At 44.8% G+C, this 23,387-nt stretch overlaps 4 protein-coding genes and 1 long non-coding RNA gene across 8 annotated transcripts; 4 read left to right on the plus strand and 1 right to left on the minus strand.

Annotated features, from left to right (window-relative positions):
- Window positions 1-745: 745 nt before the first annotated feature.
- On the plus strand, window positions 746-2,910 carry LOC127778012 (phospholipase A1-II 1). The gene is made up of 2 exons (XM_052304653.1): window positions 746-1,345; window positions 2,078-2,910. Exons 1-2 carry the CDS (start codon window positions 746-748, stop codon window positions 2,657-2,659), a joined length of 1,182 nt encoding a protein of 393 aa, XP_052160613.1. The 3' UTR covers window positions 2,660-2,910.
- A 400-nt stretch (window positions 2,911-3,310) lies between these two features.
- Window positions 3,311-7,133, plus strand: LOC127777989 (phospholipase A1-II 2). 4 transcript variants are annotated; one of them, XM_052304621.1, is made up of 3 exons: window positions 3,311-3,563; window positions 4,186-4,919; window positions 6,342-7,133. In XM_052304621.1, the coding sequence occupies exons 2-3, from the start codon at window positions 4,247-4,249 to the stop codon at window positions 6,941-6,943; spliced, it is 1,275 nt and encodes a 424-aa protein (XP_052160581.1). In that variant the 5' UTR covers window positions 3,311-3,563; window positions 4,186-4,246; the 3' UTR covers window positions 6,944-7,133. The 4 variants fall into 4 exon arrangements, with proteins under 4 accessions (XP_052160581.1, XP_052160604.1, XP_052160589.1 ...); XM_052304644.1 differs by having other exon boundaries at window positions 4,186-4,840; XM_052304629.1 differs by having other exon boundaries at window positions 4,194-4,919.
- A 2,986-nt stretch (window positions 7,134-10,119) lies between these two features.
- LOC127778022 (GDSL esterase/lipase At1g28600-like) lies at window positions 10,120-15,447 on the plus strand. The gene is made up of 4 exons (XM_052304664.1): window positions 10,120-10,597; window positions 12,338-12,538; window positions 12,632-13,069; window positions 15,114-15,447. The coding sequence occupies exons 1-4, from the start codon at window positions 10,318-10,320 to the stop codon at window positions 15,320-15,322; spliced, it is 1,128 nt and encodes a 375-aa protein (XP_052160624.1). The 5' UTR covers window positions 10,120-10,317; the 3' UTR covers window positions 15,323-15,447.
- A 324-nt stretch (window positions 15,448-15,771) lies between these two features.
- Window positions 15,772-17,165, plus strand: LOC127759943 (acyl-CoA--sterol O-acyltransferase 1-like). The gene has a single exon (XM_052284155.1). The coding sequence runs from the start codon at window positions 15,916-15,918 to the stop codon at window positions 16,984-16,986; it is 1,071 nt and encodes a 356-aa protein (XP_052140115.1). The 5' UTR covers window positions 15,772-15,915; the 3' UTR covers window positions 16,987-17,165.
- A 4,580-nt stretch (window positions 17,166-21,745) lies between these two features.
- Window positions 21,746-22,687, minus strand: LOC127760777 (uncharacterized). Its single transcript, XR_008015135.1, has 3 exons — window positions 22,237-22,687; window positions 22,045-22,095; window positions 21,746-21,923 (listed from the first exon to the last, which is right to left on the minus strand). It is a non-coding gene; the product is annotated as an uncharacterized LOC127760777 (long non-coding RNA).
- Between the last annotated feature and the right edge of the window lie 700 nt (window positions 22,688-23,387).

Genomic DNA, 23,387 nt, shown 5'->3' on the forward strand with positions numbered 1-23,387 from the left:
ATGAGTGTTGCAAAATACTCCTTTACAAATGTGCCTTTCCTGGATGATGTTGCCAATAACAGTGAAAAATGGTGGTTACATACATCATAACTCTGTAGATGGCTCTTCACAAACAGAACTTTTGGCTGTATGGTCATGGTCTATATTATTCTATTAAGGATATAGTCAAGATTACGATTATACATATGGTTAGTAATCATTGGAACTAAAGGTTTTAATATGAAATGCTTTGGTTAGTAAACATGGTACTAATGGATGCTTCTATTGGAGAATACTTCAAATACCAAACAGTACGCGTATAAACTTCTGCCATTTATTGGAGAAAAAACTTCTACAGAAGATGCTGCTCATTTCTGGTTGCAACTGGTGAACCCCACCCCCTCTCTTCAGAGGCACACAAAGATTTGGTGTGCTGGGTAGTGTCAGGTGGCATTTCTTTATGAATATGATGGAGTTCTCCACTTCTCCTTTAGGCCTTATTTGATCCGTGCAAGTTTCTTCATGCTTTGAAATCCAGGATGGATGGTTGCCAAGTTGGGCGGTTGATTGGTAGGGAAGAGAATGACAGGGAGCTCATCTTCTACATGCTTATGGAACTGCGGATTTGATGGAGAGGATAGCAACCTAGAATCATACACACACACACACACACACATATATACCCAGACGCCCAGTGGAATATGAAGTTGCAAGCTCTTGTGGCTTGTAAGTACCAAGCATCACAGACCAACCATATACAGCAAAGATGAGCTCCCTAAGAGGGCTTGGAAATATCGCCAGAAGATGGAGAGAGCTCAATGGTGTGAGTTACTGGAAGGGGTTACTTGATCCTCTTGACGTTGATCTCCGCAATAACATCATCAACTATGGTGAGCTTTCTCAGGCAGCCTACACGGGGTTAAACAGAGAGAGAAGATCAAGGTACGCTGGGTCTTGCCTCTTCAGTCGCAAGGACTTCCTCAGCAGGGTGGATGTATCAAACCCAAATCTGTATGTCATTACAAAGTTCATATATGCAATGTGTACTGTCAGTTTGCCTGATGCATTCATGATAAAGTCATGGTCGAAGGCTGCATGGAGCAAGCAGTCAAATTGGATGGGGTTTGTTGCGGTGGCCACAGATGAAGGTAAAGAAGTGCTTGGGAGACGGGATGTGGTGGTGGCATGGCGTGGAACAATACGGATGGTAGAATGGATGGATGACCTTGATATTTCCTTGGTACCTGCTTCAGAAATAGTACGGCCAGGCAGTGCTGATGACCCTTGTGTGCATGGGGGGTGGCTGTCTGTGTACACGAGTGCCGATCCAGAATCTCAGTACAATAAGCAGAGTGCAAGATATCAGGTAATTCATGTCATTCTTGATTTAACCATTAGTATATCAACGAAAAAGCCAATATTGATTGTCTTATCTTCTGAAGCAAACGTTGTCAATTTTTGTCCAAGTTATACCTTAGTATATTTAAGTATCTAAAGTAGAGTATAGTAGATCGATAGTTACGCTTGAAGGATAGGAGTTGTTTCATTTGAAGTGAAGGAAAGAAAAGGATGTATACCAGATAGCTTATGCTATGGATCAGGGTATTGCTTATTTGCTTATACTTCACTGAAATAACATAGTACACGTGCAAATGTTGTAGAATCGCTGTGCTTGTTATTTATATGCCCTGCTGTTGCACATAGTTGTATGGTAAATGTTGGTGCAACATAAAACTAATGAAAAGCAATAAAACTGATTTAAGAAGCAACACTTGATATAATCTTTCCTGTTTCCCTATTATCCATTGTAGAGAACCAACGTAAGGACTCCTTTTTTCACCAATCGGCCATCATGTATCTCTGTTCCACCTTACTGCACTAATGAAGCATCATGATGGTTTCAAGTGGGAGATTATTCCGTTATGATTCTCCCAAAGCTTAATCCACATAAAGACAATCATCGCACAACACTAGTGCATTGCAAGGGAAGGAAGCTTGGATTACTGGGTCTATGATATTAATGATTACTAGATGTTAAATAGCATTGTCTGTGCATGGAAAGGAATTTTGATCGATCAAACTAACATATTTGTATCAGGTCTTGAATGAGATCAAACGGCTCCAGGATATGTACGAGCATGAGGAGACTAGCATCACCATAACAGGCCACAGCCTTGGGGCTGCACTTGCCACCATCAATGCCACTGACATTGTCTCCAATGGTTACAACAAGAGCTGTCCAGTGTCTGCCTTCGTCTTCGGTAGCCCAAGAGTGGGCAACCCTGATTTTCAGAAAGCGTTCGACAGTGCTCCAGATTTGAGATTGCTCCGCATTCGAAACTCTCCTGATGTGGTTCCAAACTGGCCAAAACTAGGATACAGCGATGCTGGCACAGAGCTGATGATCGATACAGGGGAGTCACCATACCTGAAGGCCCCTGGGAATCCCCTAACGTGGCATGACATGGAGTGCTACATGCATGGGGTTGCCGGGACGCAGGGGAGCAACGGAGGGTTCAAGCTGGAGATTGATCGAGACATTGCTTTGGTTAACAAACACGAAGACGCACTGAAGAATGAGTATGCAATTCCATCGTCTTGGTGGGTGGTGCAGAACAAAGGTATGGTGAAAGGCACGGATGGTCGGTGGCATTTGGCCGACCATGAGGATGATGACTGATGCACCCAGGCATCTCCTCTTGATGCCTGATTCAACCGACAGCTCAAAACTAAGACTCTGAAAACAGGGGATACTTTCATGTGTTCGTTATTGCTCGACAATGAAGTAATGCATATGTTTGGAATCATTTTGTTTTTAACATTTTTCAGTTCATTGTGTTTTTCTTAATGTTATCTGTAATAAGTTATCAAAATTGCCCGCTGAAAAATGAATTATCAGAATTGTTAAGTTGTGACGTTTCTGACAAGCAAAGCAAGTGAAGGCAGTCTTGGTATATCATTGTGAAGATGTAGTTGGAAAATAGCACCTGAGGTTGGATAGAATCAGATGCACTGAGTAATTTGCTTTAAAATGTGTTGACTCCATAATTGTGCTTGATGATCTTCTCGAACATTTCAGGGGGAAGGAACCAGATTTGAGTTATTCGTCTACGAGTACTTTATGTTCAAATCATTGTAGAAGCACATCTCTCCTGCAGTTCTTAAATCTAACGAATCTTAAGAGGCTACTAAATACACTTTCCATATGCAACTTATATTTAAATGGTTCTTTTTCATATTAGCGCAGAAAAGGGCACATCCATCTCTTAAAATAGATGAAAAGCATGCCAAAAAATTAATCGCAAATTATGAGCCACCAAACCCACTGACTCAATGACCCAATAAAGTGCCCGGTCCAGTTGGCACCGTCCCAATCACTCCCTCTGCATCTGCCCACCTTTCTCCATATCTGAGATCTCATTCTCATCCTGGCAGTCGGGAACTCGGGATCGATGGTCAATGGATCACCGGCGATCTACACCTCTCCTCGCCAGCGGCTGCCGCCGGTTCGTTCACTTTGACGGGCCACCACCAAGTCGCCTCCTCAGATTGTAGGCGGCGCCAAGGAAGGTTCCAAATCAAAGGTGATAACCTTTTTCTTGTTTCTTCCTGTGTTGGGTAATTCGGTTTAGGTACAATAATCTGCCATTTTTTTATTTGTTATTTACAAGACTAGTATGCTTCATCTGCATGATATATCCAAAACCAGTGCTTTTAATCATATTTATTTGTAAATTAAAAAAGGCAAGGAAAATGAATCGCATGAAACAAAAGAATAATTGCCATAGGTAACCTACCAGAAATAATATCATCCCCCTCTGAAAAATGTAAGCATTATCTTGCATAATGCTCCTAGTTTTAGCCTTATCTGAAGAATAATGGACCATGAATACATGTTAAATCGATTCCAGCTGCCAGCATAATCACATTTATATTCTGCCAACTTTTTTCAGGCCAATATACGCATAAGCCTAAAAAAACAGTTGTACACAAACATTTTTTCTCTAGGTCCCACGAAAAATTTCATAGATGTTTCAGAGCAACTGATACAAATATCTAGCATCTTGGGGAACTACCTCCATTCCAAAATATAATCATTTCTACGTTTTTTTTCTAAATGTGCGTAATGAAAAATGCATAAAAATGATTACTATATTTTAGAATGCACCATGTCAACTTAACTTTGTCGGAACAAAATTCTAACAGTTTGACAGGATAGCACCAAGAGCAGAGCTCTCAGATCGATCAGAAAGGTACCGTGGCGACGATGTTCTCCTGCGACATGGCGAGCCGGTGGAGGGAGCTGCACGGCAGCGGCCACTGGGACGGCCTGCTCGACCCGCTGGACGTCGACCTCCGCCGCTGCCTCATCACCTACGGCGAGATGATCATGGCCACGTACGAGGCGTTCATCGGCGAGCACCGTTCCCCGAACGCCGGCATGTGCAGGTACCGCCGCGCCGACCTGTTCCGGCGCGTCGACGTGTCCCATCCGGGCTGGTACGCGGCCACACGGTACATCTACGCCACGGCCAACGCCGACGTGCACGGCAAGGTGCTGCTCCGGCCGCTGTGCCGGGAGGGACGCGCCACGGAGTGCAACTGGATGGGGTACGTCGCCGTGGCCACGGACGAGGGCGCCGCCGCGCTCGGGCGGCGCGACATCGTGGTGGCGTGGCGCGGCACGCAGCGCGCGCTGGAGTGGGTGGCCGACCTCAAGCTCGCGCCCGCATCGGCGGCCGGGATCCTCGGCCCGGAGGGCGCCGACGGGACCGACCCGTCGGTGCACCGCGGCTACCTGTCGCTGTACACCTCGGAGGACCAATGCTCGGAGCTGAACAAGCGGAGCGCCAGGATGCAGGTGTGCGCGCCCCGCCCTGCTCCCTCCTTGACACTCTTGTGGTTGTACTGTACCAGTACTACTTCCTCCGTTTTACAATGTAAGTCATTCTAACATTTTGTATATTCATAATAATGTTAATGAATCTAGATAAATATATATGTCTCGATTCATTGACATCAATATGAATATGGGAAATACTAAAATAACTTACATTATAAAACGGAGGGAGTAGTATTTTGCATGTAGTTGACTTAGTAGAACTATAATCTTTGACAGTTGACAGCTTTCCCTAGTAAATTATGTTGGCATATCTGATTAGTACACAGCCACCTTACGTGAAGACAATTAGTATATGCTGGTAGAAATATCATCCAAACTAAATTCATTTAATACTGGTTGACACTCGGAGTGCTGCCATATTTTCCACGGACGTGGAAGGGTGCAGAGCCCATCATCACTCTTAGATGTACTTTTAAGGCACTCACACCAAAATAACGTTACATGTATCTCCATCCATTAAAAAAAAAACCTAAATTTATTAATGATAGAATATCACCTGATACAACGAATTTGTGTTGTATTAGATAATATCTCATCTAAGTTAGGTTTCTTTTTACTAAAGGAGTAGACACTAATAGGAAAGTGAGAAAAGAAAACGGTCCTTTCGCTGCTTTTCATGTTCATTCCATCCTACTCCCTCCGTCCCATTATATAAGAGATTTTGGGTGGATGTAATACATCCTAGTAGAATTTGGACAGACCGTGACACATCCACCAATCACAGTTTACAACTTTAGGTTACATATTTAGGTTTCTTTGTTTCAGAAAAGGTTAATTTGAGTCAGGCCCTCGTTTGAAGCAAGCAGAGTTTTTTTTCTTTTTTGAACTCCAGAGTCCAGAAGGTTTTCATTCATGTTTAGGTCATAGAGTGGATTGCCGTTAAACATCATTTTTCGAAATTAAGAGAAGAGAAAGATTGCAACACATCTTCATAACCCTTGTCACAAGGCAAATACAGTGTCAGTTAAGGAGGGCACATGTATTGAAAAGGAGATTAGTGAAGGGACAGACTGAAGTTGAAAGGTGGTGCTGGCTTGCTGCAACGTGGAAGTGGAAGGCCAGCGACAGGTGTCGAGAGAGACTGCACTGCAGTCAGAGTTGTTGGAAGAAAAGAACGTTCATTTACATTGATGGTTTCTTGAACAGCTGGGCGAGTTTCTTTTGACATCACATGGACCATCGTATTGTCATTTTAAACGATTTTTTCATTGCTAAATCCAACTTAGAATAAAAAGTTCGGATTTGATCCTATGCGACAAACTTTGAAAAAAGTAAGTTACCGTGCGAGTAGGCACTGACCAAATTCGGGTTTGCTTCCCCAGCAGGATATACTCTATGCCAAAAAATATATATATTTTTCAAGGTTTGAATTTAGCAAAATTTGTTCAAATTCAGTCAAACTATATTCCTTTTCTTTTCCTGTTGGCCTTCAAATTCAGTCAAATTTTGAACCCTGCAGGTATTGACAGAGATAGCGAGGCTGATGGACAAATACAAGGACGAGGAGACCAGCATCACCGTCATCGGCCACAGCCTGGGCGCCACCCTGGCCACCCTGAACGCCGCCGACATCGCCGCCAACTCGTACAACACGTCCAGCCTCAGCCCGTCCGGCGAGACCCGCGCCCCGGTCACCGCCGTGGTGTTCGGCAGCCCGCGCACGGGCGACCGCAGCTTCCGCGACGCCTTCCACCGGCTCCGGGACCTCCGGATGCTCCGCGTCCGCAACCGGCCGGACCGCATCCCGCACTACCCGCCGGTGGGCTACGCCGACGTCGGCGTGGAGCTGCTGATCGACACGCGGCTGTCGCCGTTCCTCAGGCGCCACGGCAGCGAGTCGCAGTCGCACGACCTCGAGTGCCACCTGCACGGCGTCGCCGGGTGGCACGGCGACCACCGTGGGTTCGAGCTGGTGGTCGACCGGGACGTGGCGCTGGTGAACAAGTTCGACGACTGCCTGGCGGACGAGTACCCCGTGCCCGTGCGATGGAAGGTGCACCACAACAAGAGCATGGTGAAGGGTCCCGACGGGAGGTGGGTGTTGCAAGACCACGAGCCTGATGACGACGACGACGATGACGATTGATCGTAGGTTTCGATATGTACCATCGCCATGGGGCGTGACAACTTTTGTCTTCTCTATCTTGATTTCTTCTGATAATAGTGGTTTTGGTGGTTTTTGTTAGTTGTGTCATAGATTAAACTTCCATAAGTACAATATATTAGCTACAAATTTAATCTCACGATTCTTTGTGGCTCCAATTCATAAGACACTAACGCATCGTACTCCTAGGACCTTACAATCTTACAACGTGTTTATGCCATGTGCTGATGTGCAATATTCGCAAAGGCTAAAGACTCAGAGCGTGCAGAGTTTAGGCTGCATTCGGTTGCATGGGTTCCCAACCCCTCTCCCTCATTTTCCACGCGCACACTTTTTAAACTGTTAAACGGTGTGTTTTTTATAAAAAGCTTCTATACGAAAGTTGCTTAAAAAATCATGCTGGTCCATTTTTTTTAAAAAATAGTTAAAACTTAATTAATTATGTGTTAAGCGCTGCTTTGTTTTGCGCCGGAACAAATACAGCCTAGTGCAGGCACAAAAGCTTACTATGGTTATCGTCGTCTTGTGGGTCACATTTATCTCTATCAACGATTGGAAAGAGAAATATATATTGTTCCCTCCGTTCAAAAATTAGTTTTGTATTACTTTGGACTTCTCAAAGTCAATAAGACATAACTCTGACCACTTTGCCCATAAATATTTGGCGTTAAAAATAGGATTTAATCAAACCTTGGAAACTTTGGCCATCAATTTTTACAAGAATAAGTTTATAAAATCTAAGTTCAGGCTATTATGACATTATTTTTCAAGGCAAATCTATACATAACATTTTTTTTAGAAAAAAAAGACATTTTAGAAATTATGGATGGTCAAATTTCACAAATTTGACCAAATAATCAAATATTATCATAAATGTTTATGTCTGGACAGAATAATTCTTTTGCATGAATGCGATACTACGAAAGTTTTTGTTATAACAAAGTTGGCCATGTCATTTTCATATGCCTAAAACCTATATTCCAAACGATAATCATAGTTGAAATTAAATTATGTTACAAATTCTAAAACATCACTTGCTGTAATTGGAGTAAGCATTTAATACAATAATTAAGCACCAAACTCTATAAATAGTGTGAGCTATATATATATGAAGAAAAAGATCCTTAACTCTTCTTCTACCCCTAATTAATTGTACGTTTTACGCGGATCTAGAAGAAGAAAGAACTACCAATAAATCCCTTATATTATATTACATGTAGCCTTATATGTACTATCTTAAATGATATTAGTGGTGGTGGTGATTTTGCCACCCTCACCTATCTAACAAGTGGGGGCCACCACCTGTAATGTGGGTCCATCATTGTTGACCAACATCTATTTGGTTTATATATACTATAGATTTAGTTCTAATCAATTCATCTAATATAATTAGAGCCTACTATAACACACGGGTATTTTGCTAATCTACTGAAAAATAGTCAACTTTGGAGGATTCCACCCTCCAATGAAGAGGCCCTTTGAGTAACACTAGCCTTGTTGATCATGTTGACCCTATTCATGAATGTGTGGTTTCTTTTAAAGACATGTGAGATTCCGAGGAGCACTAGCTTTTCCTTTTTTGTGTGATAGGGAATTTTAAATCGATTGGGTAATTGTTATCATCCCTCGAGGGGATATCTCCTTGTTTCTTACTTCTTTTATTTCAGGTTATAAGATGTTTTGACTTTGGTTAAAGTCAAACTGCGTCAAATTTGACTAAGTTTATAGACAAATATAGGAATATTTACATTACTAAATTAGTTTTATTATTATAATAAATTTATCTTTGGTCAAGAATATTACTATTTTTTTATAAACTTGGTCAAACTTGAAGCAGTTTGATTTTGAACAAAGTCAAAACATCTTGTAACCTGAAACACGGAGGGAGTACATGCCATCTGAATAGTCTTAAAAATATAAAACAAATAACAATATTGATTAATTTGAAACATATCACTCCACAAATATACACGTTAAAATTCAACTTATGCAAATTGTAACAAATATAACTGTGAATGTACATTAACTATTTTTAATTGAATTTAGTCTTGCATGTTTGTGAAATGATATATTTCATGTCAATCGATGTTGATATTTTTTTTATGTCTATATAGGTAACATGCAAAAAACGAGGGGATGTCACTAAAGGAATAAAAATTTATCTCCAATCGATTGTACATATGTTCATGCCCAAAGTTCATTTTTTTTCAACTAAATTTTGAGCTTAGCGAATTGAGTGTTACTAAATGGAGTTTTTCACTAATTAGTTAGTTAGTGAACATATATTTGTCAACAAATATTCGTAAGTTTATAATTTGTTGACAACAACTTCTTAATACGAAATGTAGCACTTGCTCAACTCTAGGTACCTGTGCAACTCGTACAGTACGTAGTATTAGGCCTATCCACCTATGGAAACCTTACTAATTCAGCTGTTGATCGGATTCAACCGTGCAAACAGAAAAGAAAGCGAACTATGGCTAAGCTCCAGGAGATCTGTGCTCTCAAGCACAGAATCTAAATATACGTTTCACTGAAAACGACACCCGCACATGCCGTTCCACCCAGGGAGATGAACAAAATGACAATTTGGAACACCTGCCAATTTCGTTAGCACAATAGAACCCGATAAATGCTTGGCTACCAGGGCCACTCTTTTCGTTACCATTTGCATGGCCTGATAACTAGAAACAAAATAGAAAGGGCTAGGAAAAAAGAGAGAATCCAAATGCAATGAACCCCAAAAGGACAAGAAATCTGTATCATACTATCTGGCTGGGCTGCTGCTCAACGCTGTCCTTCTCAGTCGCACATACGAACAACACAGGGGTCTATTCATGCAAGCGCAACGGCATTGAACTACTGTGACTTCAGGTTAAGCTCATGGCTTGTTCGTGTTGAAAGGAGTCGGTTAAAAGGAGCCAAGGATGTGTCTGGTACTGCATGCGCGGCGTACAGGAAGTTGAGAATAAAGCGGAAGGTGTGTTTATTCAGTTAGTTCAGCGTTTGCCCTGTATTTATGTTGGCATGCCACGGCTAGGTGCTGTCTACTTCCGTGTTGATTGTGTCCTTGGCACCTTGCAATTCCATCCCCCTGTCACGCTACAAAACCTCAATAATGGCGTGTGGAGCTCTCTTCAACAAGAAATACCGGTTGCTGCTGTTGCTGCCCTGCACTCCCATGTTCTTTTCATTTCCCTCCCTACTGTCTCTGGTTCTCTGCTCCTCCACTTCAGAGCAGCACACCGGCTGCTAGCTAGCCAAAGCCACTGGATCGAACAGTCAACAGTGTGCTAGCTGCTGCCTCGTTGGTGGTGTGTGTACTTCTCCCATGTCGCTCATGCGAGGCGGTTTCGGTTTCTCCCCGGCGGTTGCGGCGCTGTACTGCGCTGCTCTCGTGGTGGCCGGCGGCCTCGGGAGCCGGCCGGTGCTCGGCTGCTACTCGCGCATCTTCAGCTTCGGCGACTCGCTGACGGACACCGGCAACTACGTCCGACTGACGGCCGGCAGGAAGCCCAGCAGCCCCTACGGCGCGCCGCCGTACGGGAGGACCTTCTTCGGCCGCCCCACCGGCCGGGCCAGCGACGGCCGCCTCGTCATTGACTTCATCGGTGAGCGAACCGAGCTGCCCTCCGTCTGGTTTCAGCATGCATTCCCCTGCTCCGACGTGTCGATCTGTCCGTGTTCCCACCATCTCTGCGTTGCTTTTGCATTGTGCAGCGTACATCCCTCTGTTTTCCTGCCAACTACTACGTACTGTGCGTCTGTGCATTGTGCAACCTGCATGCATGCTCTGTTTGGAGGATTTTTTTTTTTGGAGGGGCCTCAAACACGTACTCGGTGGCCTCTTGTTCAGTTGTCCGTCAATAACATCCAAACTTATTATTGTCCTGAAAGACGGGTAACATGCGAGGCGAGTGGTGTGAGCATTAGAACGCCGACAATAGCTCATTCTCCCTCCTGTCAAAAAAAACATAAGAGTATCATTTTTTATATAGGTAGGTTATATGTATGAAAATTATATATGTAAATTTGACTCAAAAGGTCCTTTCATAATACTATTATACTACCTGTCTCAAAAGACTTTATTACTTGCTAAAATAAAATCTTTTTGAGTGGAGGCAGTAATTTTTATCTGCTATGGTCAAACTTGAAAGTTTATGTTAAGAGATTTGCTCCGGTCCAACAAAAAGTATCTCGAGATACCGTTACCTCACGGTACCAAATCATTTCCGATCGTTGAATCTAGCTGGGTTGGATATACATTGTTAGATCCAACGATCGGAAATGATTTGGTATCGTGAGGTACCGGTACCTCGAGGTATTTTTTGTTGGACCGGAACAAATCTCTTATGCTAAATACCATGCTTATATATAAAAAAATGGACAAGTTTGGTGACTAGTGAGGAAATATTTTTGCTGCAATAATCGTCATTTACTAACATTTTATACTTTGCTTTTCGTTTACAAGCTCAAGCTCTTAGTCACTGATGATTGCACTGGAATTCATGCCGGTGTACGCTAACTTAATTTGTCCTGGCCCCAAGCAGCTGTAGTATTAGTGACAAGTATGTACTACAGTGTTTTGCACTTTAATTAGGTCTAGCGGCGACCATGGTCCACCAAAACTCCAAAACTGTGCGTGCATGTTTAGCAGAGTAGATGCTGATTAATTTGTGTACAATTAATTTAGAAGTAGCCCCTTCACCAAAAAGTGACAGTAGTTAGCCAAGTACCAGGTGCTGATCTCGCCGAATTCATGTCAAGATCAGCCACTGCACGAAGATGTCAGCTTTGACTCATCGCATGGTGCTGCTTTTCAAGTTGCAACTTGCAGGTGCCCCGTCACTTGCCAAGACATTCTTTCTTCCCTAAAGGGCACCACAAATTAAACCGGAATCGCTTATTAATTTCGATCATGTAGTGAAATATTTTGAGCTGTTTCTTGAGCCTTGTTAACTTTGCTTCGGTAATTTGTTTATTATGCGTTCTGTCCAAACTTCTCTAGATACGAGAGTATGTACTACTCCCTTTGTTCTAAAATATAATCATTTTTAATATAGTGACAAGTCAAACATTTTAAATTTTGACTATTAATAAAAAAAAGATCAATCATATAAAATTGATGTTATTAGATTTAGCATTAAATAAACTATTATAATATGTAACACTTTTTATTTAAAACATCTTACTTTTATATATATTATTGGTCAAAATAGCATCTCAGAGACCATAGTACGGTTCAAAAATGTTTATATTTTAGGACGGATGGAGTACGTACTACTGGCCGTCAGTTAAAAAAAAACTACTGTGGTAGCAGTGCTAATGTAAGTCCTTGCTGTTCGTTGCAGCGCAAGAGTTCGGGCTGGCCAACGTGACGGCCATTCAGGTGGGTGCCGGGCCGGCCGACTTCCCGCACGGCGCCAACTTCGCCATCATCTCCTCCACCGCGAACAACGCCTCCTTCTTCGCCCGCAAGGGCCTGGACATCACCCCCTTCTCCCTCGACACCCAGATGTTCTGGTTCCGCACCCACCTGCAGCAGCTGAACGGTGAGTACGCCATGCATGGCCGGCCTTCTCCATCAGCTACGCGCGTCGTTGACACGCCAGCTGATGCATTACATGTTACTGGTTGATTCGTAGGCGGCGGTGGCGGCGGCGGCAACATCCTGAGCGACGCGCTGGTGGCGCTGGGCGAGATCGGCGGGAACGACTACAACTTCGCGTTCAACAAGGGGGTGCCGCGCGAGACGGTGCGCGCGTTCGTGCCGGCGGTGGTGGACAAGCTGGCGGCGGCCGTGGAGGAGCTGATCGGGATGGGGGCGAGGGCGTTCGTGGTGCCCGGGAACCTGCCGTTCGGGTGCGCGCCGCTGTACCTCAACCGGTTCAGGGGCGCCGCCGCCAGCGAGTACGACGCCCGGACGGGGTGCCTGGCCTGGTTCAACAAGTTCGCCGAGTACCACAACCGGGTTCTCACCGCGCGGCTCGACGACCTCCGCCGGCTGCACCCGGACGTCACCATCGTGTACGCCGACTGGTACGGCGCCATGACGAGCATCTTCCAGGCCCCAGGAAAACTAGGTGAGTGCGTACGTACGCGTCAGCTCTCTCTCTCTCTCTCTCCTTATTTTGGCATTGTGTCGTGTCTTGTCTTGTGTGCTGCAACGGCGACGTTGCACCCGTCGGCATTCCTCCTCTCTGTTGGTTTGTGTGGTGATATATGCATACACGTGACAAACGAGCGAGGCGAGTACTGCACAAAGTTTAGCAGTTATGTATGGCCCGATAAGCAGCATCCACCGCTGCCATGCAGGGGCCCTCCTAATTCATACTTGCGCTAAGGTTCACGTACGAACAGAGGGGTAGAGCCGTAGAGGCCAAGCGAACATGGAATTCAGCGGTGTCCGGTTCGGACGCGTCTGGCTCATACGCAATTATGCATCCAAATTCCAAAGTAAGCTGTAGGCACTTGGGCTGAAACACTTATTTCGGTCCCTATTGGGCTGGGAAGATTTTAATAGGAATAAGTCCACTTTGACTCCCTTAAAAATAACCCGAATCTAATTCGTGACCCTCAACCATAAAACCGGGTAAGATGACTCCTGAACTATTCAAACCAGTGCAATATGACTCCCTAAGCGGTTTTAGAGGGCGGTTTTGCTGATGTGGCGCTGACGTGGTGCTGTTGACCTGGTCTTTGTCCCACGTGGCGCTTATGTGGCATTAGAATTAAAAAAAAATATTTATGGGACCCATCTATCATTCATAAAAAAATATTGTGGGGCCCACATGTCATCATCTATCTTTCTCTTCTTCCTTCTCCTGAGATTTCTCTGCCTTCTCTCTCTCCCCATTTCTCTTCACTTTCTCTCGACGCAGTGGGCGGACAGGGGCACCGTCACGCCGGGGAGGGCGAGGGCTTCATGGATCCCCGTGGCGGCGGCGGCGGGGGCGTGGGACGTCGATGTCGATGGTGGAGGCATCGAGCGGGTTGAGCGGTGGCTCCGGCGGCGTGCGGCGACCCCGTTGGCGTTGGAGAGCGAGGGGGCGTCAGAGGTGTCTCGCGACGCGGTCGGCGTGGGGAGGGGCGCCGGCGCGTCGATCTGTCTGGGCCGGTCGGCGGTGGGGCGTCATGGACCCCCGTGGCGGCGACGGCGAGCGTGGGACGTCGACAGTGGAGGCATCGAGCGGTTTGAGCGGCGGCTCCGGCGGCGTGCGGCGACCCCGTTGGCGCTGGAGGAGGGGCGCCGGCATGTCGATCTGTCTGGAGCTGGTTGCTTGGAGGGGCGTCGGCGGCGTGCACCGCCAAGGTCGAGGGCGGCGGCGTCATGGACCCCGGCGACAGCGGCGTCATGGCCTCTCCTGTCCTCACGCCTCTTCTTCCTCCTCCTTCCTTCTCTCATTCTTTCCCCCTCTCCTTTCTACCACTGTGGCGACGGCGGCGGTAGCAGTGAGAGGCTGTTGGGAGGAAGAATGGAGGGGGGGCGTATGGGCCGCTCGACTACCTCACGATGGAGGCCACTCCCGTGGAAGCCACTCGACACCGCTGCGATGGAAGCCGCCGCTCGACTGCGCTGCCGCCCTATTGTCGCTTGCCCGCCGCCTCCGGTCCAGCTCCTGCCCCCTGCAAACCGGCAAAGGGGAGAGAAAGAGAAAGAAAGAGGATGACATGTTATTGGGTCCCACAATATGTGTGAATGGTAAATTGGGCCCACATGTTTTTTTTAACTCTAATGCCACGTATGCGCCACGTGGGACGAAGAACATATCAATATCGCCACGTCAGCGCCATGTCAGCAAAACCACCCTCCAAAACCGCTGAGGGAGTCAAATTACACTGGTTTTAATAGTTCGAGGAGTCATCTTATACGGTTTTGTGGTTGAGGGTCACATATTAGATTCAGGTCATATTTAAGAGAGTCAATGTGGACTTATTCCATTTTAATACTAGGCCATAGCTCATGGTCAGTCACAGGCCTGAAAAATGAGTTTCATAACTAGGTTGGGCCTGTTTCCAAGCCTAACAGCATACCCATTTGAAGCCCAGTTCATCTATTCCTCGGTGTTATTCTTTCTGATCTTCCTTAACCAATACACACACATCGACACGCTGTGTTATATGCAGGATTCACAAACGCGCTGGGGTCTTGCTGCGGGAACCAGAGCGTGCCGTGCGGCAAGGCAGGGTGCACCGTGTGCGAGGACCCATCGACGTACGTCTCGTGGGACGGGACGCACCCAACGGAGGCGGTGTACAAGCTAATCGCCGACGGGGTGCTCCACGGCCCGCACGCCTCCCCTGTCCCTCTCGCCAAGACCTGCCCGCCCACCTGACCAAACCGCTCCTCCTCCACCGGTAGAAAGAAGATCGATCCATCCATTCTTTGTGCTATGGTTTTATTACTTGCTCATGGAAACATTGTAGTACATTGTGTAGGTGAAGTTCAATTACAGGATTCGTGTAGAGAAAGAGCTAGTACAAAGTTTGCATGCTATGATCCATGATTCAATGGACGAATTGCAAATTGCATGCGTTTGGAGAAACACTTTTTTACTGATCCCTGAAGAATTGTATGGCTCCTTTTAAGTTGTTCTTCCCAAACATACATGATTTAGCGTGAGACGTCGTTGCTACAGACTACGGCTCGTTGAGGAGTTCCGTTTCTCCTTGTGATCACAGTGTTTTCGTGAGCGATTTTCCGCTCCTTAATCCATGTATGTACATACCATCACGATTCATTCCAGACCTTTTGTATTTCTATTTTCTTTGTTCGCACGTATTTCTCTCTTTCTCAATGCATCGGGGAGGACAACTAGAGATCGTCAACACATTTTATAAGGACTTGGTCGCTCGATACACATGCACATTTAGTTCCTCCCGGTAAGTTCGTCGTCGACTCGTCGTCGGATCGTCGCCCGGAGCCATAATGCAAACGCTCGACAAGCCGACGATGGCGTCGGAGCTGAGGGCGATGGCATGGACGGTGCTGCTCGTCCCGGCGTGCGCGTGGTACGCGCGCTCGGCCTGCCGCCGCCTACGGCCAGGACTGCCCCGCCTCGCCGCGCTCGCCCCGACGTTCCCCGTCTTCGTCTACCTGCCGTGCCTGTTCAACTCCCTCCACTTCCGCCTCTTCAGCACCTTCTTCCACACCTGGCTCGCCATCAACAAGCTCGTCCTCCTCGCGCTCGGCATCCGCCCGCTACACCCGTCCCTCCCCCTCGTCCCGTTCGTCCTCTGCGCCAGCCTCCCCATCAAGCTCCGCCTCAGCCAGCAGCCGCCCGCCGCCAAGCGTTCTCCTTCGTCGCCGCCGCCACCGCCCCTCGCTGACTTCCTCCGTCCCTGCGCCCGGAGCTTTTTCTTCCTCAGCTGCCTCTTCGTGGCGTACCCGCACACGGGCTGGCTACCCGTGTACGCCGTCCACTTCCTATACTGCGTCCAGGTCTTCCTCACGCTCGACCTCGTCCTCTCCTCCGTCGCGCTCGCCTCGGCGACCGTCCTGGGCGCCGGCCTGGAGAGGCAGTTCAGCACGCCGCTCGCCGTCGCATCGCTGAACGACTTCTGGGGGCGGCAGTGGAACCTGATGGCGGTGGACCTCCTCCGGGCGTCGGCGTACGAGCCCGTGCGCGCGCGGTGGGGCCGCGACGCCGGCGTGCTGGCGGCGTTCCTCATGTCGGGCCTGCTCCACGAGCTCCTCTACCTGTACCTGACGCTGCGGCGGCCCAGGGGGGAGATGGTGCTCTTCTTCATGCTCCACGGCGTGTCCCAGATCGCCGAGCGCTGGGCCAGGGCGGCCGGGCTGTGGCGGCCGCCCAAGGTGGCGGCGTACCTCCTCGTCAGCGCCTTCATGGTCGTCACCATATCGGAGCTCTTCTTCGGGCCGTTCATGAGGGCCGGGGCCGACGTGCGGCTGATGGAGGAGGCCGCGGCGATGCTGCAGTTGATCATGGGCGTCTCGAGGCGTCTGCTCCGACCGTTTGGGGTGGTTTTGAGCCTCTAATCATCTACGGGCCGGTGTTATGTACTCTGTGTACGTGCCACTGTGCCATCTGGGCCTATATATGTTCGAGTGTTAATTTGTGGCGCTGGATGCAGAATGACGAAAGTTTCGTTCTCAGTTGAGTACCACCAAGATGTTGTCATGTAACATAATAAGAACTCATTCCCTTTGCATGATAATTCTGCCCATATGTCAGTTTGTATTGTAGAGCACACTATTGCTTGCAACATCAGTACATTTTTATTCTTTGTTCCAAAACTTGAACATTTCTCTTCATTCGAGAGGGATTCTAATCTCCCTGGTTAACGTTCACTCGTTTACATGTTAACTAAATTGTTATATTTTTTTAGAAAAAAATGACAATATAAATCAATGTGTAATAGATTTAAATTTGATGCATGCAAATTTAAATTCGACTTCTACAAGTTATAACAAAAATAACAAATTTAACTGTAAATATACGTATAATAGTAGCGTTAAATTTGTTATTTTTGTTACGACTTATATAAAAGTCAAATTTAAAGTCATATATTACATAGTAATTTATCTTTATTTTCTAAAAGAATCTTATAACCATCTGGGCGATATATAATAAACGAGTCAACATTCATCCCGATGCTTAAGAAAATGTTTCCCCTCTCCATCGGTTCAAGTGTTCAATAGAGGAGTTATGTCATAGCAGCGGCCGCAGGCTCCAACTCCCATCTCAGGTTCTCAACACATAGTTAGAACATGGGAAACTATTCTGAACTCTAGAGTAAACATCCTCTCGTTATCTGCATATTGCCTAAATAGTTATGAAAAAACTAAAAAAATAATCAAGAAGATATATAAATATGTGATAAATTACTCCACAAATATATAAGGTCAAATTCAAATTCTACTAGTTGCAACGAAAAAAACAAATTTCATTGTGCAATATGTGATAAATCACTCCACAAACATGTAAGGTCAAATTCAACTTCTACAAGTTGCAACGAAAAAAACAAATTTCATTGTGAATATACGTTAACCAGTCATAGTTTAATTTGTTTATTTTGTTGTAACTTGTAGAAGTTGAATTTTAACTAATATGTTTGTGAAGTGATCTATGTATTAATCTATCTAGTTGAATGTTTTACATTTTTTTTCATAACAATTCAGGTGACATGCAAATAACGAGATGATGTCCTTTGAGAGTTTAAAATCCACCCCCGTCAGAACATTTTGTTTGGAAAAGCCTGGTCAATACATGGCATGGCCCACGTCCCCCTTTGCAACCCGTCACCTAATTAGAACATCTTGTTTGAAAAGGAAAAAAGTTCACTTATCTACCTTGTTTTAGTTGCAGAATCAAACTAATTAACACGTTTAAACTTTAAATTTAGAACTTGCACTAGAGCTAAGAAAAATTCCTGATCTTCGTGTGTTGGGCAGATTTTGAGCCAACACCGTTGTCCCCCTGCTTGAGCTGGCAGTGGTGAACCCGCTATGCGACGTAGAGCAGCGGCAGCGTCCAACATCCAGCTCCGTTGCTACCGATGAGTGTGCCGCCCACTTGTAAAACCGGATTTAATTCATATCCCTATCCGTAAAATCAAGTATAATGACTCCTCCAACCGGTAAAATGAAAAAGACTCCCAAGACAATATCTAGGGAAGTATTCGCTAACGTGATAACTACGTGGCATCTCAATCACTAAATAAAATAAAACATAAACATAATTCCACATATCAAGCATCGTCCTTTCTTCTTCTCTCCTATGTTTTAGTTCCCTCTTTTTTCCCAACCACGTCGGCAGTGCGGCACACGCTCACGATCAAGGTTATTAGTACCGGAATCCAAGGTAGTATTATTTTGCTGAAAGTAGTATCTTATCGTAGGATCATATCGTAGTATCGGGATACTATGGGATTTTCTTTTTTAAAAGTTTAATTATATCTATTATATTATTAAAACAGCCTTGAAAGGAGGCACCACGTTCGCTGTGGAGGCTAGAAATTCCCACATTAATCGGAGAAAAAGAAAAGAAGAGTCTAAATAGAAATACAATAAAAAAAGCTGAAATTCGGAATTAAAAATATGCATATTGAAAGAGGAGTCTATATAGGAACCAAATACGTGATTAATTAAAATTTAAAATAAAAATAAAATAAATTTCGAAATTAGAAAAATAAAAAAGAGGACTTCAAGTAGGAATACAATTTAAAAATAAAAAATACAATAAAAAAATAGCTGAAATTCGGAATTAAAAATATGCAATATTGGAAGAGGAGTCCATATAGGAACCCAATACGTGATTAATTAAAATTCGGAATAAAAATAAAATAAATTTCGAAATTAGAAAAATAAAAAAGAGGACTTCGAGTAGGAATACAATTTAAAAACAACTGAAATTCGGAATTAAAATTAAGAAATATTGGAAGAAGAGTACATATAAAAATCCAATACGAGATTAATTAAAATTCAAAATAAAAAAAATAAAAAATAGAAATTAGAAAAAAATAATAGAAGAGTTCAGCTAGGAGTACGATTTAAAATTAACTGAAATTCGGAATTGAATATAAGCAACATTGAAATAAGAGTACATATAAGAACCTAATACGAGATTAATGAAGATTCGGAATGAAAAATAAAATAAAATCTAAAATTGGACAAATTAAAAAGAGAGTTCAAGTAGGAATACAATTTTAAAACGACTAAAATTGAAAATAAAAAATAAAATATTAAAAGAACACAGTACATTATTAGTTAAAATTCGAAATAAAAAATAAAATAAACTCTGAAATTAGAAAAAGAAAAATAAGATTTCAACTAGGAATACAATTTATAAATATCTAAAATTGGTGATAAAAATAAAGACTATTGGAAGAAAAGACCATCTAAAACACATGACGTGATTAATTAAGTAATAGACCTATAAAGGAGTAGAGTGGTGGCGGTTAATGGGACATCTAAAAACTATTAATGAAACACCAAATAGAATGATGGCGGGTAGGTAGTGAAGCAACCGGTCAAGGCGGTTGGCGGGACTTCTAGAAAGTAAAAAAAAAAGCCTCAATGATAATCATATTTGATTTTTAAAATCTCAATGACAATAAAAAGAAGAGGTAGCGGGCGGGTTGTACGGGAGTACATTGGCAAAGCTACCGTAGAAAGTAAAAAAAAGAATTCCAACAATAGTTATGTTCGATTTTTAAGAATCCCAATGACAATAAAGAATAGACGGCGGACGGGTCGTAGAGGAGTATACTGACAACGTTTCATGGGATTTCTAAAAATTATAAAAAATGAAATCCAACGAGACAATAAATTATAAAAACTATAAGGTCCAATTTTAAAAGGTTTGGGCTTCTGAAAAGTAAAAAAAAAATAAACTCCAATGATGATCATGTTTGATTTTAAAATCTCAATGAGAATAAAGAATGGAGGCAGCGGGCGAGCCGTATTAGAGTACAGTGACAAAGTCGCTGACGTTTTGACGAAACTTCTAGAAACTAATAAAATGAACCTAAATGATAATTATGTTTGATTTTTAAAATAACAATGACAATAAAGAGAACAGACAGTGGACGGGCCGTAGAGAAGTATAATGGTAGCGTTTGGCAGGAATTCTATAAATTATAATAACGAAGCCCGATGAGACGATAAACTCTAAAAACTATAAGATCCAATTTTAAAAGTTTCCAAAGAGAATGAATAGAAACAATAATAGATCAAGCAAGCAAATAAAAAATGAGATAACAGAAGTAACGGGTAGCAACTGGTGTAAAATTATAAAATTAGAAACACAGGAATGATAAGGTTTGGTCTTTCAAACCTTATCATATAAAAATATATAATTTTGTATAGGTGCTAGCCGCGCAATTGCGCGGGCCACCCAGCTAGTTTGTATTAATTGCATATAGTCATTCTATCTAAAAAAAATATGCTAATAATATGTCATGCAAATAGAGACATTTATCAAGAGAAACCAAACCACATTAGTTTTGATATATTTAACTGATTTTTATATAAACTTGTGCATATATATTTACTTTATTTTCAAACCATCATATTTTAAATAATATTCTGTAGGATCATAAGGTTGGTAGAATCGGGATACTACCTAAGATTTTGTAGAATCGTGTGGTATGAATAGTAAGATCGAGATACTATTAAAATTAGGATACTAGGTGGGATCGGTATCGTTTTAATTTGGTAGTATCATACTACGATACTGATCAAGATACTGATAAACTTGCTCACGACTTCACGAGCCCACCTGCTACACCGCCGCCTTCTCCTCCTCCTCCGGCATGGCCGCATGGGTAGGGGCGGCGGTGGCACCGGCTGTGACGACGATGTCCGCTCTCGCGGCAGCCCCACCCCTTCTCTTCTAGGCCATGTCCTCTCTTTCGGCGTGCTAGCTTGCTCGCCTCCGGTGGAGCCATGTCGCCGCATCCAGGGGCGTCCCGGCCAAATCGGGTCCCCGTGTGAAATATTAAAATAGGCCCTAGTAGCCTAGTAAATTTTTTATAGTAAAATTAAAAACGGGCGTGGAAATTAGCCGATCATCAGCGATGAAGCAGAAGCGGAGGCCGGAGGGAACTGGGGAGAGGAGACGAAGCGGCTGCGGCATTGGAACTTCGGCGATACGCGACGACGCGGACGCCTGGACGGGAGTACGATGGAAGATGGATCGATTCACCTTCTGCAGCGTTTTGGGCCATGTATTTGCTACTATTTGAACTGCAAGTTAACAAAAATAAAGCCTCTAATATTATTATATATAGGGCATACTTAATATTTTAGGGGCCCTTAAAATTTGGGGGCCCTGTTCGGTCGCACGGCCCGCACAGGCCCCCGGGACGCCCCTGCCGCATCTCGGATCGGGAACGGCCTCAGCCAGCGGGTCCAGGTGGGGAGCTTTGAGCCTTTGAGTGTCCTCCCCTTTGTTCGCATTTTCGTCACCACGCCTGAACCACAAAAAAGAATCGAGTTAATCCATAAAATCCCAAACGTACTAGAGTAGGCAGGTACAAATATTTGGCGAGACAGGTTTGAATGTTAACCCAGATTAATCAAGTACTGAATTACCAATATTTGTCTTTCAGTTTCAGATCAATTCCCTTTTGTAGTCGTCTGATTCTGAAACTCGTAATAGAGTTTTTTTTTAATGAACTCATAATGGAAGCCTTGATGGTTTCAGTTACTCGTGGCTTGCACAGAAGATCATTTCTGCAACGGATGGATGAATGAACAAACAATTCTGCCTGGCAAGACGAGTACCTCGGGTGGAATCCGATGATCCGATCCATGCGTGACCGGCAAAACCACCGGCAAAACCAGTCCGTGTTCTACAGTACTCCGGCGTCACCGCACTATGTCCTCCCGCCATCCAGAGCACGGAATCAGAAAAAATGGAGGAAAAACTCACCGGGAGACACGAGGGCACGGAATCGGCTGGCGCGTGAGCCGCGACATCCTGCGGAGCCGAGTTGGGAGAATGGAGAGAAGGGAGGGAGGGACATGGAGAGTAGAGCATCCTAGCAGATGCACTGTCCCATCATTCATCGAGAAAAGCGCACGCGGAGAGAAAATCGCGCTCCAGCAAATACGCCATCATTGCCTCCAAATTTAGCGCGTCCGTCATCCGGGAGAGAGAAACGTTAAATTTGGAGTTTTTCTCTCCTCATGCCATATTACAACCACCTGCGTCCAGACCGAGCTCCTGCCTCTAGCCAGATAAGTGGCGTGCAGGGTGGAGTAGTGAAGGTGAAGACTGGAAAGGTAGAAGCATACCAAAGAACGAGATGTAGATGATAGAGCGAGGCCTGAGCCCACCGCTAGCGCCGCCCACAACTTCATCGCCCCGCTGTTGGTGCCGACAACAGCTTCCTCACCCCCGCCGCTTCTCCACCCACGTCGCCCCGGCATTGGCTCCGACCACCGCTTCCTTGCCCCGTTGCCCAGCCGCCGGCAACGACTGTTTCCTTGCCCCGCTGACAGTTGCTTCCTCGCCCCCACCGTCTGTCATCCTGCCTCAACCGCACGTCCGCACCTTCTCTGCCCTATCACCCGCGCGGCGCTGTCGCCTACGACTTCTCCCCTCGTGTCTGCTCCCGCGCTCACATCCGCTCCGCCCGTAGCACCTTTGGCCCGTCCCTCCTCTGCCGTCGGCCCTTTGCCCCTTACCTTCCCCCTCATCCTTCCCCTTTTCTCTCATGACACTCTCTCATTCTCTCCTCTCGATAGGTACAGATAAAGAAAAGAGAGAAGATAAATATGTTTGAACATAAAAATGAGATTAGAGTATTAGTTGTTTCCTAGATTTGATAGATCCGTAATACAATAAATTTGGACTTTTCAGGATGTTTGTAAATATATACATTATAAAGAAAACAATACAAATATATAGATAGTTGAAAGATATTACTAAA

The sequence above is a fragment of the Oryza glaberrima genome, chromosome 1 (genome assembly GCF_000147395.1).
Source record: "Oryza glaberrima chromosome 1, OglaRS2, whole genome shotgun sequence".
Lineage (NCBI taxonomy): Eukaryota > Viridiplantae > Streptophyta > Magnoliopsida > Poales > Poaceae > Oryza > Oryza glaberrima.

Bases quoted from the DNA above. Each gene is read 5' to 3' on its own strand.
- LOC127777989 (XM_052304621.1), top strand. From the start codon at position 4,247: ATGTTCTCCTGCGACATGGCGAGCCGGTGGAGGGAGCTGCACGGCAGC. The intron at 4,920-6,341 runs GTAAGTCATTCT...TGAACCCTGCAG, and splicing joins TACTTCCTCCGTTTTACAAT to GTATTGACAGAGATAGCGAG.
- LOC127778012 (XM_052304653.1), top strand. From the start codon at position 746: ATGAGCTCCCTAAGAGGGCTTGGAAATATCGCCAGAAGATGGAGAGAG. The intron at 1,346-2,077 runs GTAATTCATGTC...TATTTGTATCAG, and splicing joins AGCAGAGTGCAAGATATCAG to GTCTTGAATGAGATCAAACG.
- LOC127778022 (XM_052304664.1), top strand. From the start codon at position 10,318: ATGTCGCTCATGCGAGGCGGTTTCGGTTTCTCCCCGGCGGTTGCGGCG. The intron at 12,539-12,631 runs GTGAGTACGCCA...GTTGATTCGTAG, and splicing joins CCACCTGCAGCAGCTGAACG to GCGGCGGTGGCGGCGGCGGC. The intron at 13,070-15,113 runs GTGAGTGCGTAC...TGTTATATGCAG, and splicing joins CCAGGCCCCAGGAAAACTAG to GATTCACAAACGCGCTGGGG.
- LOC127759943 (XM_052284155.1), top strand. From the start codon at position 15,916: ATGCAAACGCTCGACAAGCCGACGATGGCGTCGGAGCTGAGGGCGATG.